General features: G+C 38.1%; 1 protein-coding gene across 2 annotated transcripts in view; it reads left to right on the top strand.

Annotated features, from left to right (window-relative positions):
* The first annotated feature begins 2479 nt into the window (after positions 1-2479).
* The window catches only part of meis1b (Meis homeobox 1 b), a 63711-nt gene continuing 46929 nt past the window's right edge, over positions 2480-19261 (top strand). For both annotated transcript variants that reach the window (XM_084092357.1, XM_084092356.1), the window contains exons 1-7: positions 2480-3144; positions 4457-4677; positions 5947-6088; positions 6323-6373; positions 6812-6862; positions 7783-7929; positions 17047-17158. In XM_084092357.1, the coding sequence (XP_083948483.1) occupies positions 3133-3144; positions 4457-4677; positions 5947-6088; positions 6323-6373; positions 6812-6862; positions 7783-7929; positions 17047-17158 (736 nt within the window). In that variant the 5' untranslated portion in view covers positions 2480-3132. The remainder of the gene's footprint in view (positions 3145-4456; positions 4678-5946; positions 6089-6322; positions 6374-6811; positions 6863-7782; positions 7930-17046; positions 17159-19261) is intronic.

The raw sequence follows: 19261 nt of genomic DNA, 5'->3' as shown, positions 1-19261 counted from the left end.
TCCGTGTTACGTTGTAAATAAGTACTGTGTAATAATAGTTAACTACATGTACTGAACTTACTATAGGGTTAAGGTTTGGTTTGGGGTTAGTTGCATGTAGTTTTGCATAATTTATAGTTATTACTACAGTAACTGCATGCAACATGTGTAACAAGGACACTAAAAGTGTTTTAAGGTGTCCTTGTTAAACTGTATTTATACATTTAAGTTCTGAGTGATATTAATTAACTACGTGAAGCTACTTAATATATAAGGTTAGGGTTGGTTTAGGGTTAGTTGCATGCAATTGTGTATCATTTATAGTTATTACTAACTACTTACATGTAACATGTAACAAATACACTGTAAAATAATTTTAATAATTAAATTAAGCCTAAAAGGATACTTTGAAACACACTCAACCCTATTGCGTAGTTGTACAAATGTCGTCAGTGCTTTCCATGTGATATAATGCCCGTTTAGTTTTCTCGGTAAACAGTCGGACTTAATTTGAAACATTTTATGTCGAACGATTCACATCTCTTTCTAAGCCCAAATTATCCGAAATGATGGCATTAACTCGGTGATGCGTGCTGCAGTCTGCTGACCCTCACTAAAAGGCAACCTAAACAGTGAAAGTCCATGCCCTCATTGTGCTCTATAGCGTCCTTTTATAGATGCTAATTGAAGGAACTTAATTACTTTATAATGCTATTCTGGTACTGTGACAGCAGTTAAGCGTTTGGGTAAGTACAGCTTTCAAGTCATGCCGTTTGGTTCTCACATAATTGAGACAGACACAAAACTAATGTTAAGATTACAAACATCAATAAAACAAACGAGTTGACTTCCATGCATATTGTATACATCACAATATGCATTGCAACTATAGTAGCCTACATAACTGAAAAATAAGAATATTTTGAACTAACATTATTTTAGATAAACTAAAACTTTATTGTAGACTTAGAAAAGACAATAGCCACTTACCAATAAAGGTGTGCGTGATTGTCTGTTGTACGACGTTGGGTTAGTCATATATCTGTTACGTTTGCTTCACGAATCCTCCTTTCATTCGTGTTTAAGTCCACATCAGATCCCGCACCGCGCGGCGCGCACCCTTCGTTTGCCGAGCGCTTTGGGGATTTGATAGTAATTTCATGCCTGTGAATGCGCGCGGCTCTTCCGCGGGAAGCGAGGATTGTGTGATGCTCGTGGCAGCTGATAAGACACTGTTCCTCGCATTAATCGCTTCTGATCGATGACAGATGCTCCTCAGACAAACTTCATACACCTTGTCACCGGGTCAGTTGTATTGCCCACAATGGTGCACTCCAGCCTACATCAGTCAGTGTGTGTTTAAAGCCGCTTATTCAGCCTTCATTTGAGCATTTTATGGAAGATGTATTATTTATAATAACAAAGAGATCCCCTTATTTGGGGAGATGCATTTTAAATTTACCAGAACACAAACCACCTCTCCAAACTGTTTAAGCTGAAGGGAATATGTTGCACATCACTGTAGACTGACAAAAAAGTTATATCCACAACTTTTAATGAGGAATAGAAATATGATGGTAAGAAAGAGTGAATGAGCAAATGACAAAACTAAACAAATATTTAGATATTAAAAATAATTCATATCTTGTCTCTGTGAGTATTATGTGTGTTTGAGTGGGAGAGAGAGAGAGAGAGAGAGAGAGAGAGAGAGAGAGAGCATAGAACAAAACAGAATACGAAGAGCACATTTTCCCTCCAGATTACAGTATTTTCATTCCACCCTTTCTTCATTTATGGAAGCATATCGAGCGATAAATTAATGATTGATCATTCTTTGAACCAATAGACGGCTTGATTCACTGTAGCACGCTTTCATTGGACACTGCACCAAAACTCCTAAGATCCTACAGTAAGTGGATGAGCCCATTCACAAATGGCGGGGGTGTTTTGGCTCAGAGCGCACGCAGCACTGCTGAAGTGCAGCATATGCTGTTTCTGAATAATGATGTTTGTGTGAAATGTAAAGTAAATAGGCATTTGGCATAAGAACCCCTGATATTTCGTATTATTCACGCGGTACATTTCTATAGGCTTCCGCGTAATGGCACACGACGCGTGGGTAAACTTCATTTCGCGGCTTAAACAGGGTGTCCAAGTTTCTCGACTGTTGTAAATAGATCCTGAAATCATAACTGATAATAAACATAAGCAGCGTTGAGAGTGACCTGATGCGAAAGAGTCCACGCTCCCCTAATAGTCACTGCTTTTATGTAAACACGTACATGACTTTATATATTGTACGTTTTGGCATGAATTATGAACGCAGTGCCGTCGACCAAAAAGCACAAAGCGGTCTGTACATGTTATTATATCTCGGCTCATGTTGAATCGTGGTAGTGGTCTGCGCTTTCCTGCGTCCCACACATTTTCACCCCCCTGCTTTGGCTGGAACTTGATGTGGCCCATCGCATTGTGCAAGACGCGACCTGTTATGGCCACCACTACTTCCGGGTTTCTGCAGTCTGGTCCAGATTCAGCTGCTGAGCCGCGTTCAACACACACTCATTGTACACAAACGGGGAAAGGCAGCTCGCAGCATCGATCGTGGCTCCTTTAAGAAAAACTAAGCCAGAATTATCAGCCCACCTCCTCTTGTTCTCATTTAGAAGCTATTGCATAAAAAATCAACTCAGGAGCCGAGAGTGATCAAAGAAACGAGAGCGAGCTTCATTTTTGTGCATTTGAGTAGTATTCTCGTTAGGGGTGCTAACCAGTGGAAGCGCGCAGAGGATCATCATTCATTCAGCACTTTGACAAGCTCGCGTTTGATTGATTGACAGCCGGAGTGGCAGAAAGCCATGAGATGCGCTAGTTTTGTTTGAGGGGCTGTTTTCATACTGCTTTGGAAAAGAAGATTTCGCTCGATCCTTGTCGCTGTCCAGGGGAAAGAAAGCGAAGGGGACTTATCGCCGAACGCGCCTGGCTGAACTTGTGGTGAAGGACTGGCTTCATCGCTCGCTTGAAAGAGGCGTTTGGATTTTTTAGGGGGAAAGCATATCCCGCATTTGGAATTTGCGTGTTTATTTCCCATTCACCCTGGCCTGATAGGGGATATATTTTTGATTAAAGGAAGACGAGGGAGTGTGGAGGGCGATGGCGCAGAGGGTACGTATCCCGAAAAGTTTCTTCGACTCCGTATTGCTGAAAGCAGTTGGAAATACTGAGACGTGGCCGATGACAGTCTCGCAGTCAAACTTTCTCTTCTTTTGCCTGCCAGCTTTTCTTTTTTTTTCTCTTTTTTTTTACATCGCTCACTTGCGTGCATGTCTCTTTTGGGACACTGAATCAATTTAGGGAAAAAATATGATACTCTCTAATTACGTTTGACAGGGAGCAATTCCTAATTTTCGAACTATACTTTTACTAAACGCACTGCAAGTATCTCCTCAAAAGGCCAGATTATTTAAAGCTTTTAAACTATTTGAATAGTTCAACTTTCATAACTAAAACTTATCATAATACATGCTACGATGACACACTGTGCAGGAATATTGATAGGGAGCAAATTCAACCGAGCTGTATTTTTTTTTAAACTATATTCTATAAAATAACATTCACTTTCAAATAGCAGTACAATGAAACAGTTGTGCGCTTGAACTTGTAAAGTTGGCCACTTTTTCCTTTGCATTTGTAATCAAATGTAAACAATCACAAAGTAGATTTCATCGCAACCATCCGACCTTTTGCTTTGGATGGAGGAACTACAACAGCACCCTGCTGTCCTGCTTACACCTCTGTAGATTTAGAATTCAAATGTGTCATGTTCTCATCATCACACTTTCCTATATTACAATATCATGACACTCATAATTATTACGATAAATTATCAACGTCACTGATAGGTTATTTTAAATAAACTAATCAAATATTCAATTTAACTGGAAGGTTCGAATGACCAACGTAAATTTGTGTTTAATCAGACTAATCTTAATAGTGATGCATATGTTAATATAATGCATTTAGTTTGACAACAACATAATACATAGTTATTACATGCAAATGGCATTACCTGTTACTCGAGCTACACTTGTGAAAATATAAAATGCACATAAAAGTGATATTTTTGTGATGATCTCATTAAAGCTGTATCTCAGTACTTCATCCGACGCTACATTCTAAGTCTGTCTGTTTATTAAAAATCACATGATAGCTTTTGCAATCAATAAATGGCTTTTTTTTTGCGCATAGTGTTAGAAGCACGAGATAGTCTGAATGTACAGTTGATATTTAATTATTTTGTAATACCAGAACAACGTGTTTTCATTTCGCAAAAGCCTTTTTTTTTTTTTTTTTTTGTCCGAGAACATCCGATGTAGCTGCCGTTTATATTTTTTTTTAGTGTAGTTTTTCTATTTATGCATTCTGTAAGAGATAAAAGTGACAACATGGGAATGTTGCCCTTCGTGTGTGTGTGCAGTACGAAGATATACCCCACTATGGGATGGACGGAGTAGGAATCCCGAGCACGATGTACGGGGACCCGCACGCTGCCAGATCCATGCAGGCTGTTCACCTGAACCACGGGCCCCAGCTCCACTCCCACCAGTACCCGCACACAGCCCACACCAACGCCATGCCGCCCAGCATGGGCTCATCCGTCAATGACGCTCTAAAAAGAGATAAAGACTCCATTTACGGGTACGTGGAGATAGCCAAGACATATATTTTATGATGAAGTTTGCCCATAACACATTATTCCACCCGTAATAGTTTCTGTAAAACATATTGAGAACTTGAGGCGCCATGATTGTTTAGCTTTTTTTGTTTTTCTAAAAGTTTTCCTCCTTACTTTTGGATTAGTTCATCCTTTTAAAAACATGTTTTACTGTTTATTTTGCATTTCTTTTTGTGGCATGTTTTTGTTGTTGTTTTAAATTTCTTACTAATGTTTAGGTTTAATCTTCAATATTCAAGTCGATAAATATTGCATTTAAAAAATCGGGTAGCACTTTATTTTACAGTTCCGTTCCCCATATGTACTTATTATAATATTTACAATACATTAGTAATAACTCAGTACTAACCCTTAACCTACCCCTAAACCTAACCCCAGGTTGTTATCTTATATTACCCAGAACTTAGCTACTTTTTTAGCTAAGTACCCTGTAAGTAGCTAATGTAAAATAAAGTGCAACCAAAATTGTTGCGGATAAAGCATCGATGTGTGTGTTATAGGCTATTCCAGCTAGAACTTTTTAATTGTTAACATCAGGCCTGCTTATTTGTTAAATGGATAAAATACATATTTTGGACAGATGCGCACAGAAGTGATTCCTATACTATAAACACTCCTAAAAAAAACAAAGGATTTTTTTTCTCATGCACATGTTCTGGTAATTATATGTGCAAATATGTGCGGAGTGTATCCAAAAGCGCCTAGCATACAAAAGCTGCTCGAGCATAATAGTTCTCGTCACAGTGCTGTATATTAATATGGTTGCAGTTCGAAACAGCAAATTATACGCATTCAGTAACAAGCTATAGAACTTCCTCTCATTCATTATGGATTAGATACGACCCTAAACATTTACTCAAGCTATAGGCCCACTATTTCAACCACGTTAAACTGCATGCTTGGCCTAGACTCAACGCGAGCATTTGAGGTTCTCTAACCTTGTGGTCCACTGTTTATATTGATAATACGTTCAGCAAACAAGTTTACATTTGACACAGTATTATGCACAACTAATAAGCTCGTTATAACGCAAGTCACAAGAAAATGAATCGACATAAACACTTTCACCATACTATCGTGGCGCAGTGGTACTCAAGCAGTTTTGTTTGCTGACATAAATGAAATAAGTTATAATGCGTTCTTATACAATGAGAAGGAGTTGTGAAGTGTTATAAAGTGTCGTGTGTTAATCCAGAGCTTCCCCCGCAGTGACCTGTGTGTTTTTATTCCAGGCACCCTCTGTTCCCACTTCTAGCACTGATTTTTGAGAAATGTGAATTAGCCACTTGCACACCTAGAGAGCCCGGTGTGGCTGGAGGCGATGTGTGTTCATCAGAGTCTTTCAATGAAGATATAGCAGTGTTCGCAAAACAGGTCAGAAACTGTTTTATTGCGCAAAAAAAAGAAAAAGTTTTTGCATGTTTTAATGTGTAGTTGATGTACTGTCTGTAACTTTATACCATACCATCATAATACTTTATATTAATTTTACATTAATAAACACACGAGCTAATCAATGCATTTAAATTTAATTTGCGTTTTCTTTTTAAAAAATGAACGTAATTTTTTCCTCACAATTTTAAATTATTTACATGCATATCGTCTCAGATCCGAGCAGAAAAGCCGCTATTTTCATCAAACCCTGAGCTGGATAATTTGGTGAGTAAATTATTATTATTATTTTGTATTTGCCTGCAAGAGTTTTAAACTTTTATTAAATATTCAGAAAGTTTTGTTGATTTCTTCATAGCATTGCTAATTGTTATGGATAACTACCGTTTTTTTTTTTTTTTTTTTTTTTTTTTTGGTAAGGGTTGAATTTAAATACTATTTATTTCTTAGCATTGAAGCGTATGTTGATGGAGGACACACATCCCCCTCGTTACAGCATGGATTAAAGTGATAATATATTCATAAATGTAGTATAATCTGACTTTAATTGCCATGCATTGGCTAGATATAATCTCATGTCGTAAATGATCCTAAATGTCATAAATCACTTAATTGTGTAACTATCATTTGTAATTGTCCTGGGCCTGTTGATTCCGTCACCTTTAAAGTGAACCCCTTTTTTCTTCATTTGTTCATTTCCCCCAGATGATACAAGCCATTCAAGTTTTACGGTTTCATCTTTTGGAGCTCGAAAAGGTAATCAAAGTTTCCCCCAACTGGCCAGTCCTCTCTTCAAACCTATGGGCCTCATCTGCATAAATGTATTTTTCCTGGTCTGTTGTAATTAGTGTCAAAATCAATCACGCTGCCTATTTCTCCTCCGAGTTTAATTACAATGTAACCTGCTTCCACGGCCACAGATATTCCAGAGCAGTAATTTCAGTGTTTCTCTGCTTGTTGTGCCACCTAACGGTGTTCAGTTCATTTACTAGGCCTATATGATTATATGATATGATAAAGTCGACCATGTTGATTATCTGCGGTTGTTATCAGCGATCCAATTTGGAGGTATTTTATCAACACCTGTTTCCACGACGAGAGTGAGCCTATCAAGTGATTTATCGCCAAACCCTATAGTTTTACAGTATTGAATACACATAAGAACCACTGGCTCCAAGTCTCCAGATATTTGCATGAGCCTCTGGGGTTATGTGTGCTGAGATAACGCGGCAAAGCGATATTTTGAGCATTCAGCCATAAATGAAGAATTCTCCTCTCGCCACTGAATGTCATCCACCATATTATTCCCTTGTAAAGAGGTGGTAATGAAATAACTGGACGAAATTAAACAGTTTACCTTAAATGTCAGTCAAGCAGGCCATCTCTCTAATGGCCACAACCCCGGGAGCAGATGAATTTAACACGGGTGTTGAATACGGTGTTGCCCGTGAGTCGTCTTGTCAGTGTCAATTTTCTGCGATATCTCTATTTTGCGAGAGAGTAAAGTTATTTCCCATTCTGCATGCGTCTGATAGCTATCGGAGAAGGCCATTGGGAGAGGTTTTCCATGTCAATAGGAGTTCTGGATGCACTTGTCAACTCGCTGTGATGACCCTTTGTGATTTTTTTTTTGATTTTTTTTACCCCCCCCTCCCTGCTTCCTTTTGTATCTATAGGTACATGAACTTTGTGACAATTTCTGTCATCGGTACATCAGCTGTTTGAAAGGAAAGATGCCCATCGACTTGGTTATAGACGACAGAGAAGGAGGATCAAAATCAGACAGTGAAGAAATTACAAGATCATCGGGGCCACTTGATCAGGTACGTGGAGGAGTCCATTTCTTTCCCGGCCATTCAGATCGTCTTTTGGGTCACTCTCTCTGCTCGGCGTTATTTGCATACGATTAAGGCTTTTAAATTCCATCGGATTGAAAAATTTGGAATAATGTGGCCCATTATTGCTTCATTACGGTTTGATCCCGGAACTGACCCGAGGAGATTAGCTCGTGAAAGCATTGCCATAAACTTGACCTGTTTCTTGTCGATTTTAATTTAGTCCTTTCCCTCTTCTTTTCTCTCGTCTGCCTTTTTTTTTAATCAATCCAAATGGTTAGGCTATCTATTGTATATTACGGAAATATTACGAAGCTAATGGAGACATAGCTATAGTAGACATTTCGAGGTTTGGTGCTTTGGTTTTCTGCTGTTGTTCACGCTTCATTAGTTGCCTTGTCAGTGTTTTTCCTCAGACAAGAGCGCGCATTTGCTCAGAGTTCTACTCTCAGCGCTTTGAATAGCATAAGCAGCGCGCGTTCATGTTTGAGCAGTAGCTACTGTGCCATACAGTACTCTGTGTGTTTTATAGGAAAATCCATAGATATGGAATTCTGTGTCTCTGTGCTTTTTTAATATGCGCCAGTTTGTCCGGGTGGATTCTTTGATGTTTCTTGAACTTTACGCACTTTTAATCAAACTTTTACGTGTCCGTTGCTTTTAGCGCAACACGTCGATAATATTTATTTAAAATATAGGCTACCTATTTTTTTAATTAATAAAATGAGTCCTGGGAGGGGCAATTGTTAAAAAAAAAAAAAAAGTGGCTATATTAAGGGGATTAGTGGATTCGCCAGCATAAAAAGTAATGAAGCGATTAGGCTAAATAATTTAAATCCGTCATCTTCCATATGGCTGAGTGGTCGAATAAAGCATCGAGCAGTTTTATCTTTCCAATGAGTGCCACCAGCTTTTATATGAGGAAGAGAAAACCCTGTTCTATTCATTACTAAACAAGGCTTCAATAAAACGACCTCTGCTTGCTTTAGTCTTCTATCTCGGCTGTATTAATGATTATGTTAATGAGCAGATCTGTGCGGATAATGCATCTAATTCAACGGCAGCATTAAATAGCATGATGTCAATTGTGTTTATAACTCTTTTAACAAAATTCTATGCATGTGTCATTTTTTTTTCATTTTTTTTTTTTTTTTACTTTTGAGCAGAGATGAATCTAAGCGATAGAAATAAATTAGGCTGAAGACCCCTGGGTATGCAGGTATATAACTTGATAAGAGCAATTTATGCTTTGCTCGAGGGCACGAATTCAGATCTTTAATTGACTTTAAGATGAAGACGTGTCCTATATATTTTTTTCTTGATGACGTCTAACGTCTAAATATTAGGGCTTGTATTAGATGTTTACATCTTTCCTGAAAGTCTGATTCCCCAATGTAAACTGACCAACTTTTCAAAAGTTTGCTAATGCGAGGTAGAATCTGTTTTTGTATTATTATGAATCGTCCATAAAGCCGCTGGTTAGGATTGTAGGCTACTGCTTAAAATTAGATAAAGAGCTTTAAAACTTAATTGTAAATTTAAAAATAAGTTGGTAACACTTTACAATAAGGTTCATTAGTTAACATTAATGTATTAACTTACATGAACTAGCCATGAGCAATACATTTGTTATTGTATTTTTTAATCTTTGTTAACGTTAGTTAATAAAAATACAGCTGTTCATTGTTTGTTCATGTTAGTTTACAGTTCATTAACTATGTTAACAAGATTTTAATAAAGTATTAGTAAATGTTGAAATTAACATTAACAACGATTAATAAATGCTGAATAAGTGCAGTTCATTAGTTCATGCTAACTGATACGTAGTTAACTAATGTTAACTAATTAACCTTACTGTAAAGTGTTACCAATAAGTTTAAGATAACTAGATGCGTAGTGGGCGATCTCTGTGCAGTTTTTGGTTAACAGTGTTAAAGTTAACTTCATTGAGTATTTGACTCTAGGTCCTATATGTATTTTACATTTTTCCTTCTTTTTTTGGGGGGTACAGTCTGAGTTTGCTAGGCGGTGACATCCCTAACGAATTTGCGTCGCTCATGCATTATCTCGTTCCATATGTATTTTTAATATATGCCCTCGGGCATGAAGTTGAATTGGACTGAAAAAAAAAAAAAAAAAATCTCCTTTGTGCAAATTCTCAACAATGTTAACAAGAGGGAGAGAGGCGGTTCATTTATTCAAAGGCCAATTTATTCCAGCAGGAATACTGCAGCATAAGAAAATCTGAAATATACATAGAATTGATTAAACTCTGTGGTCCAGCGCTGTTCTGTGTTTTCGTCCTCCGTGCACTGAAGCATCGTATCAATAATGTCTCAACTCCAGCTTAGCATTGTTTTGCAAGTATCGTGTGAAGAGAAGGAGGGCAGAGCTCAGGGGTGAAAAAGTCAGAGTCTCTTTCTCTCTCTCTCTCTCTCTCTCTCTCTCTCTCTCTCTCTCTCTCTGGTGAATGCGGCTCAGCCAGTTTGGATCACGTTGTTTTCCTCGTAGGCTATATTGCGCTGATAAACGCGCGGCCATATGAGCCTCAGGTGCCGTATGAGCGGAGCCGGGACTAGTTAACTACTAGTTAACCCCTTCACTGCGGTCTTCAATCTGGAGGATCCTGTTCAGTAGATCCTGCTACCACTTTATATTATATATGTGTATAATTACCACATTACAAATGTTTTTTACATAGGTCTAGAGTAAATAAATGTAGCATTAAGTTGTATATTATTTAAACCATTTGAACGCTAATGTAAAGTGTGACACACACACACACACACACACACACACACACACACACACACACACACACACACACACACACAACCTTGATCAACCTTCAAGTGTATTTTTGTATAATGAATTCTAGACTTGATTTATGACAATTGTTGCACTGAAAAAAATTATATGATCAATAAGTTATGACAACATATGTTTTTACATTGCTTGAACTCAGCAATTTTCAACTTTTTTTATGAGTTATGCAAGTTTAGTGTAATTTAAGTTGAAATGACTTAAACATCCAAGTTGATTGTACGTAAAAAAATTAAGCCAGCAACTTTTTTTTTTTTACAGTTTGGAGAAAGTTTAGTTTTTTTTTTTTTTTTCTAATTCCAGGTTCAACAGGTTCATCAATTATCTTGAAACTCATAAAATGAAATAGTTTGTTTCTGAATTAAAATAATTAAATACTGATTTGATTGGTAAAAAAAAAAAAAAAAAAAAAGCCACTCTCAACATAGTATTTTCATTGAACTTTAATGGAAAAATTCTTAATTCTCTAAAATGCTTTGTGTAATGGCAATGACAACAGTATAGACATGCAGTGACTTTTTGTTATAAAATACTAAATTAAGATTACAAATTAACTGAAATTATTATATTAATTTAGGAAATAGTGCAAAGTTGATTTTTTTTTTACATTAACTCTTTTTATGCATTAATTATCAAGTTAAAATGTCTGTGTAGACTTTTTTTTAAATTTAAACCTTTAAAAAAGAACGTACAAAAGCAACAATAAAAGTATAAAGCTATAATAATGTAAACCTTAAAACTGACTTGGGTAAAACTATGATAGACTTGTTGCAAAACAAGAATGATTTTGGTTTCTTTTTCTTTTCTTTTCTTTTCTTTTCTTTTCTTTTCTTTTCTTTTCTTTTCTTTTCTACCATGGAGACAGAAAAGTTATTCCAGTTGAAGAATCACCCACACGTTACTTTTTTTCTCTCTCATTTGTTACAATTATTACTTAAGTGTGCTATGTTATAGAAATAGTTAAGTGAAATTAGTCATGACTGATTGATTTTGATACAACCATTTATCAACTAATAGATTTAGTGGCGTCAGAGTAATGACTTTATCTTTAGTTTCGGCATGTTTATTGCCTTCTTGTGCCTCGGCTCAAAGCGGGATCATTTGTTTTCCGATTGGCTGGCTCACGGTAACTTGTGTGTGACGTCTTTGCTCCGTGCTGACGCTCTTTTCCACGGGCTGCAGCGTTTGCACAGTTGTCTTTAATTGCAGAGAGGCACTGCCATTTGCTAATGAACTCAATGCCATGAAAACCTCCGCAGTGCTTAGACTTCAGTACTCGAGGGCTCTTTAGATTATTCCATGCGGCCTGAAGAGGGGTTGAAATAATTGAAATGCTGAATAGTTTCTCTGTTTGCAGTTTCCTTGCTGTTTTGTCCAGGGCCAATTTAAAAACTAGGGGTGTTATTACAGAGTATTAGCTATATTATTGATGAATTGCATAGAGGCCACCCAGAAGTTGTGCTATTTTTGTGCTTAATAATTTGTGATTCAAAATTTAGTTTTGCACAATTTCATATAAGCTCGGCTTTTAGTGAATGAGAACATATAGGACTGTTTTAAAGGGTTGTTTAAATAATGTTTCCCTGTCACGAGAGATTCCTTTGGTTGCTGTTTTATCCCCACTGTCGAATGTATCACTTGTGCTCAAGCAAACATCTTTTCACACTTTTGGATAAGAGCTGAGTGCGCAAAATCTGTTTTTATTCACTGTTTTGATAGTACACTAGTTGGGCAATGTTAAAATGATTATGTGATCTAATCATTCTGTTTGTTGAAGTGATGAGAAGGTGAGATCCCTCGCTCTTTATCTGGACAAATGTTGGCTGCTTTCAACGATTCAACAAGTGATATAAAGAGCAAACGTGACTGTTTTACCCTTTGAAAAAGTGGCATGGGAAAATTATAGAAATGTGTTTGATTAGTTAAATTGAAAACAGGCATTATGTTAACCGCTCTTTTTAAAGATGTGCTGATGAGATAAATAAATTAGCCCTGTTCATATCTATATATACTATTCATAAGCATATAATGTTGCTTCATGCTAAGTGTAACTTTCTGTCTAAATCATATTCTTTAGAGTTGTTTCCATAGTTAAACTTCTTTGCAGTTATTCCATCGTTTTTTGTCTAAGACGATGATTAACTTTTGAGAAATGAAGCTTGAGGATTCCACTCCAAAGTCTTTCAGCCAGTTTTGTAATTAAAGGAGATGTGTGATTATCCAGTAGTGCCATTAAGGGCGCCTTTACTGGTTTTGAAACGAGATCTCACCCACAGGCCATTTGAAGAGATTTCGCTTTCTCTGCAGACCAAAAGTCCCTCCTCCCCGATTTCGCTCCATTTTGCTTTGTAAGATTTGTTAAAGGAGGTGTTTGGGGGTATTGGACTGTTCTAGCGTTCACCCTCCCTTTTTTTGTTTCTGTGCATGTCATTAGCACATCCATTCATTTAAGAAGCCCTGATGCTTTTCTGCAGAGTTGAACCGACAGCCACGTGGTCTGTTATCAACATCGAGGATCTCAGCCTTATCAACAAGCCAGGGTAAACAAATAAACAAGTGTCCTGAACAGATTTAGTTTCTGGTTGCAATCCACTGGGCAAAGCTCATGTGTGAACCTTGTGCTTCCCAAGTATTTCCCAGCAGAGCTTGAGTATTTTAGTGAGCTTGTTCAAGTGTCTTTGCTAATCTGGTTTGATGAGGCATATAAAACTCTCTCTCTCTCTCTCTCTCTCTCTCTCTCTCTCTCTCTCTCTCTCTCTCTCTCTCTCTTTCTCTCTCTCTCTCTCTCTCTCTCTCTCTCTCTTTCTCTATCTCTATCTCTCTCTCTGTCCGTTTTGTTGTGCTATCTAGATAAAGCCAGGAACCAAAAATAGCCTAGTACAATGTGACACTGGTGAGTCTGTGTTAAAAAAAAAAAGAGAGAGAGAGAGAGAGTGAGAGAGCAGTCACTGTGGCATGAAATTGTAAACATATACTGTTTATGAGTTTTCTTTCCCCTGTGAAGTCTACAGTAACCTGAAACATTTTTCTTTATTATTATAAATGAATTGGAAGCCCAATATTCTTTGCATGAGTGCGTGTATAATGTGCAGAGAAAGAGAGCTTCCATCTAAGACCCAACACAATGAAAATGCAATGAATTGGAATGCCTCACCGATCATAGCAGAATCAGAATTTCCAGCAAGGAAAATCTTTTCATGGCGAATTAAGTGGTGGAGGAAGAAAATGGTAATGAAAAAAAGAAAAAAAAAAAAAGAAAAAAGGAAAGGCACAGATGACAAACGCTTCTCCCTGGGCTACGCACTGCAGCTTTAAGAACTTTAGCTAAAGCTATGCAGAATAGAATGTGGAAAATTGAATTTACTAAACAATTAAGCATTGAATTAATCTACATCCTGCACTGGAGAGAGAGAATGACAAGAGAAGGGAGAGAGAAAAGGAGCAAGGGAAGAGAAAACGTGGAGGGGGAAGGGATGAAGCCCCCCACCACAAAAAAAGAAAAAGAAAAAGCACTGAATAAATTGTAGCTAGCTCATTAGAGGGACAGTGAATATATCAAGTGTGTTGTTGTGTGCAGCAGGACAGGCACTCATCTCTCCTGTAACCATCTGCATCCACACCGCCTCCACCCGCTGTTCATTCTGGCCCACATATTCACTCCTTCTCTCGTGCGCCTGTGCGGTTTCCTCCGGGTGTCTGCTCGACGGTGGACTGCTCTGCGTTTTTTTTTTTTTTTATATTATTAATTAGCTGTTAGATCTGTGGTGGACAAGATTGTCGGGGCAGTTATAAATAGACTGGAGTGCACCCTGGAGATGTCACTCACCCTCGGCCGAGACCCTCCCCCATTCCCATGGGGCCGAGCGACAGCCTCCCACAAGCCCCGCTGCTCTTTTGTTCAATTACAGTTAATGCAATAGTTTGCTATTTTCTCCGTTCTAATTATATTTTCAAGTGGGATTTGTTGTGCGTAAAAAACATCCTACGTGTGGGGACTCTAGGGTTCTCGGTCTCCAGGGTGCTGTACCATTCTTTTCCACAAAGCTCTGAATAAACAAGTTCCCTCCATTTTTTTTTCTCTCTCTCGTTTTCTCTTTTACAAAGAGTTGTAGAAACTGGCAATTTCAGTTTTAACTGTTTGCTCCCTGGGCATGTGTTCTAGATTACCTCTTACGGCATACTTTTGGTATGCTGCAGAATACATCTTTTTTTTTTCTTTTTTTTTACTGTTTCTGGACATTTTTTAAAAATATATCTAGAGCCGCTGGCACTATTTTGCCTCACAAGCTTTTAGGAGACTTGTGGCAAATATATCAAATGCAGTTTGGTTGTTCCATTTTTTTTTTTTTTTTTTTTTTTTAAATTCAATATTTACCAAGAAATCTTTTGTTTGGTTTTCATTCTAAGAGTACAATATAAATAAAAGAGATCAATATTTACATGTTTAGTTACTTCAGGAGTGTAGTTATAAAATCAAAAGAGCTAAAACGTTCCATTTTCCAAACTACTTTATACATTTATGTTTGTTATGTTTACATTTAGACATATTTATGAATGATGAAACATTTGGGTAACACTTTATTTTAAGGTGATATACATGTACTTACTATTGTAAAAGCACTAAATTATGCGGTAACACTTTACTTAAAGCCTTTGTCTATAATGCATTATAAAAGTATTCATAATGTACATCATAATGCATTATATCTTTTCATAAATAATTGTAACCAAAGTTAAAATGCATTATACTATTCACAGATTCCTTGTCACATCTGATACTGGTTGTTTGTCGAGTTTTAATGCATTATACTTTCTAATGGTGTATTATAATGCATTATAACTGTGGTTACAATTATTCATGAGACCATACAATGCATCATAAGATTCATTACAAGACATAATTAATGCATTAAAATACTTTTATAATGGATTATAGGATTTAAGTAAAGTGTTACCAATTATGCATAATTATATAGTAACTAACCCTAAACCAAACTCTAACCCTAACCGTAACTCTATAGTAAGTACATGTAGTTAATTAATATTACTTAGTACTTATTTGTGCAAGTACAAATCACACATGAATACAATGTTGTTGTTGTTTTTTATTTGACACGGCTATGTTTGTGCATACATGTAATAATATGTGAGTGCACAACTCTTCTCAGATTTCCACAGAAATTAAAAGTTCTGAAGTCATTCCTATTTAATATTTTGTCTATTTTGATTATACTTTCAGCTTTCAGTAAGAATACACCATTCTTAACTACGTTTAGCACATTATTCCATGTTTAAATCCCAAGAACTGAATATTCACCTCAAAATCGGCATAACATTTTTTTTTTTCTGTGCCTGCTATTGAGCATTATCATCTCTGATGCTCATATTTTCCTCCCACACTAATGTTACTTTTGTGGAGGCACCCTGTGATAAGAGGCAACATCTGTTTTGTTCTATAGTACAAGTAGGCCCTGCATGGGGCTGAGTGTGTGCAGGCCTCGGCTCGCCATTGTTCCGTCCACTTCTCTTTATCCCCATGTCTGCTCCATTTGCCACATACCATCCGCCCAACAGCTGACACTTTCTCTCTATTATACACCTAAGCTTAATTGTCAATAGGATTTCTATATTTTTTTCCTCCTCCTCTTCCCAACTTCAAGGAGAATGGCCCTTATTTGATTTCATTTTGATTCGCTAGGCCAGCGACAAGTGAACAGCCTCACACTCACACACACACATATACCCTCCCTCGCTCTGGGATATAAGAGATGAGTGACTGGCTCTTCTTGTATTCAGAGTTAGCCAGTTCATGTGTATGGACAGGCACACACATCATAGCTGCTATTGCTAATTCTTCTTTCATTGTTTTTATTTTTTGTTTCTGGATTATGGATATTCTGTCTTGGGTAATACAACTTCTTTTACTTACAATTTAAATCTGTTAATTAAAATAGTGCTGCATTTTTATTTTATTTTTTACAGTTTTGCTACATTCTGCTACATTGTTTGTGTGAGTCTAAGGAAGCCAGTGGCTGTGTGGCGTCAGTGCTCAGTGACTGGGTTTGGTCCATAAGTCTTGTAAGCTTTTGCTGATTGAAGTTTTGTGTGAGGTTGTAGGGACTGATATAAAAGGATGAAAAACAACAAAATGAGGAACATCTGATAAAGCCAGCTGTCTTTGTAACATAGGACTGTAGCGTGTGCATGTTTTCCTGTGATCTGATGCCTGATTGTGCGTCTTACTCTATCTCTCTCTCTCTCTCTCTCTCCCTTTCCTCACAGACCTCATGGAACAGAGACCATGATGATACAGCTTCTACACGCTCCGGGGGCACACCGGGACCATCCAGCGGAGGACACACATCGCACAGTGGGGACAACAGCAGCGAACAAGGTAAAGTTCTGAGACATCCTTTGATGCATATGTAAGGGATAATGTACAGTCACCCCACCATTATCATGACATAAACCTTGACAGTGTCATCAGGACTGTAAAGTAGTACAGAGTAAGTAGCAGAGTTGGGTAGAAAATATGGGATAGCGATCAGTTGTATAGTTTGCACAATACTTGATCGCAGCGTGCCCGTGATTGACCAATCAGAGTCAAGTATTCCAGAGGGCAGTGTAAAAAGTATGTTTCTATGAAAGTGTCAGTATCTGACTATGCAGATGTGTCTAGCTTACCATCTTAAGCCAAGCTTGTGTATGTAGAGAGCAGGAGAGAGTTAAAGCAGATGTTTAGGCCGTTGCTGGCCGGTGATGTGGCGTAGGTCCATCAGCTGGTTGTGATAAGACTGCATTAATGAACCTTCCTCTGGGCCCATCTGGGCAGGGGGTCTGAAGAAAGACGCTGGTGATGACAGTCTAACAAAAGAGATTTTACACTGATGAAGCTTTATATTTTCTGTTATACCCCAGTCCAAGATTTTTGAATTTTTTCAAAGAGAAAAGATAAATTCTCAAAAAACAATCTTGGATATCTTCTTGGTAGAATTTCCCTCTTAAAGGAATGAAAGCCAACTTCACTCACTTCATGTCATGTCTGTAAAATTCAAACTGTAAACAGAGTCATCAGATGTTCGGCATGGTGATTGGTTAGTTGTGTGGTTTTCGCCAATGAGAACTGGCGTAGGAGGTGCTGAATGGAGGAGTGGAGGAGGGTTTCAAACAAACTGTAGGCAAAAAGCAACTTCATTTATTATTGAAAGGGATGTCAAGGCAGCAGTTTGAGGGCTGCACAGCCAGCAGGCAAAGCAGGATGAGAGCAGAAAGGACCACATTATGTTCCAGATGACTGAGCAACGATTTATTTACCAGCGCCGGTTTTCCCCCTCCACAGAGAGGGAGAGCAATAAGAGAGAGGCCGGCCCGGCCGAGTTGGTCAGATGGCCGATGACTAATGGCCGCTTGCTCGCCACACTCTGATTGGATGCCTTAATGAGCACATTTTGTGCCGAGTTTGGGCTCTTGCCTACGGTGACCTTTGCTCTTTATTGACCAAAGTGACACGTCATTTTTCACATACTTCCAATTATCGTCCGGCTTTTAATGTCCACCCCCCTCCTCCGTCCCCTCATGTTCCCTCACCCCAGTGTTTTGGACGAGTGTTTGTTGTGTCGTGCGCTAGCAGGAAGGGCCGCTGTGAGGCTGAGCTATGAACCTGGATGTATGCTGAGATTGTTCAGCGTGAACAAATGACCCGAACACTTCAGCCCCTTCGGCCTTATTCACGCCAGTGGAGGTTTAGTGGAAGTATTATGTTAATGTGGGTTAATTGCTGATTGTGTAAAGCAGTGGTGCTATCCGCATTAGCATGTTCTGTAAGGAGTGACTTCATAATCCCAATAAGACCATTGCTGTTAGCCAAGAAACTCATGCCAATATGTCCCCAACTGGCCCCCTCTCTCAGTCTCAGACTTTCTCCTGAGATTGTTTCTTTCCGTGTGCTTACACTTATAATTAGCTTTAACAAGTTATCCACCTTATAAATATCTATAAGAAAGAGTCTTGTTGCTACTGCATATTTCCTGCATCTTGGAAATAAAAAACCAGAGTGAAAGAAATGAGAAAGACTTTTATGCAATAACAGCATCATAACAAACGGTCATAAACCTTCCAACTGCAAAGGAACATGCATAACATAGTACATCTGTAACCCATCAACATAGAGATTGGCACCATAGCTGATGGTTCTAGTGGTTGCCATCCACACCATGTTTTCCATACCGCACCTAAATAGCATCTTAGTACGACTGAGGACAGCATTTTCCTTGTTCGTGATTCTGTGCCCTTCAAAGTGCGAGTGTTCCCCTTTAAGGGGGAGAATAAAGCCCGCTCCTCCCTCACTGCACTCACAGAAACTTTCTTAGCGGAGTCCAGCAGAGACTCAGTCCAGCCCATCTCTAATTAGACCCCATATATTAGCGTAGCATGCTCGTATGCACCCGCCTTTGTTTAACAGCCGTCCTCTCGGGGGACATCTTCTGGAATTGTATCT

The sequence above is a fragment of the Abramis brama genome (genome assembly GCF_963993115.1).
Source record: "Abramis brama genome assembly, chromosome: 19".
NCBI classification, from domain to species: domain Eukaryota; kingdom Metazoa; phylum Chordata; class Actinopteri; order Cypriniformes; family Leuciscidae; genus Abramis; species Abramis brama.
The sequence above is the reverse complement of the archived record's forward strand: the minus strand, read 5'-3'. Positions and strand labels throughout refer to the sequence as shown.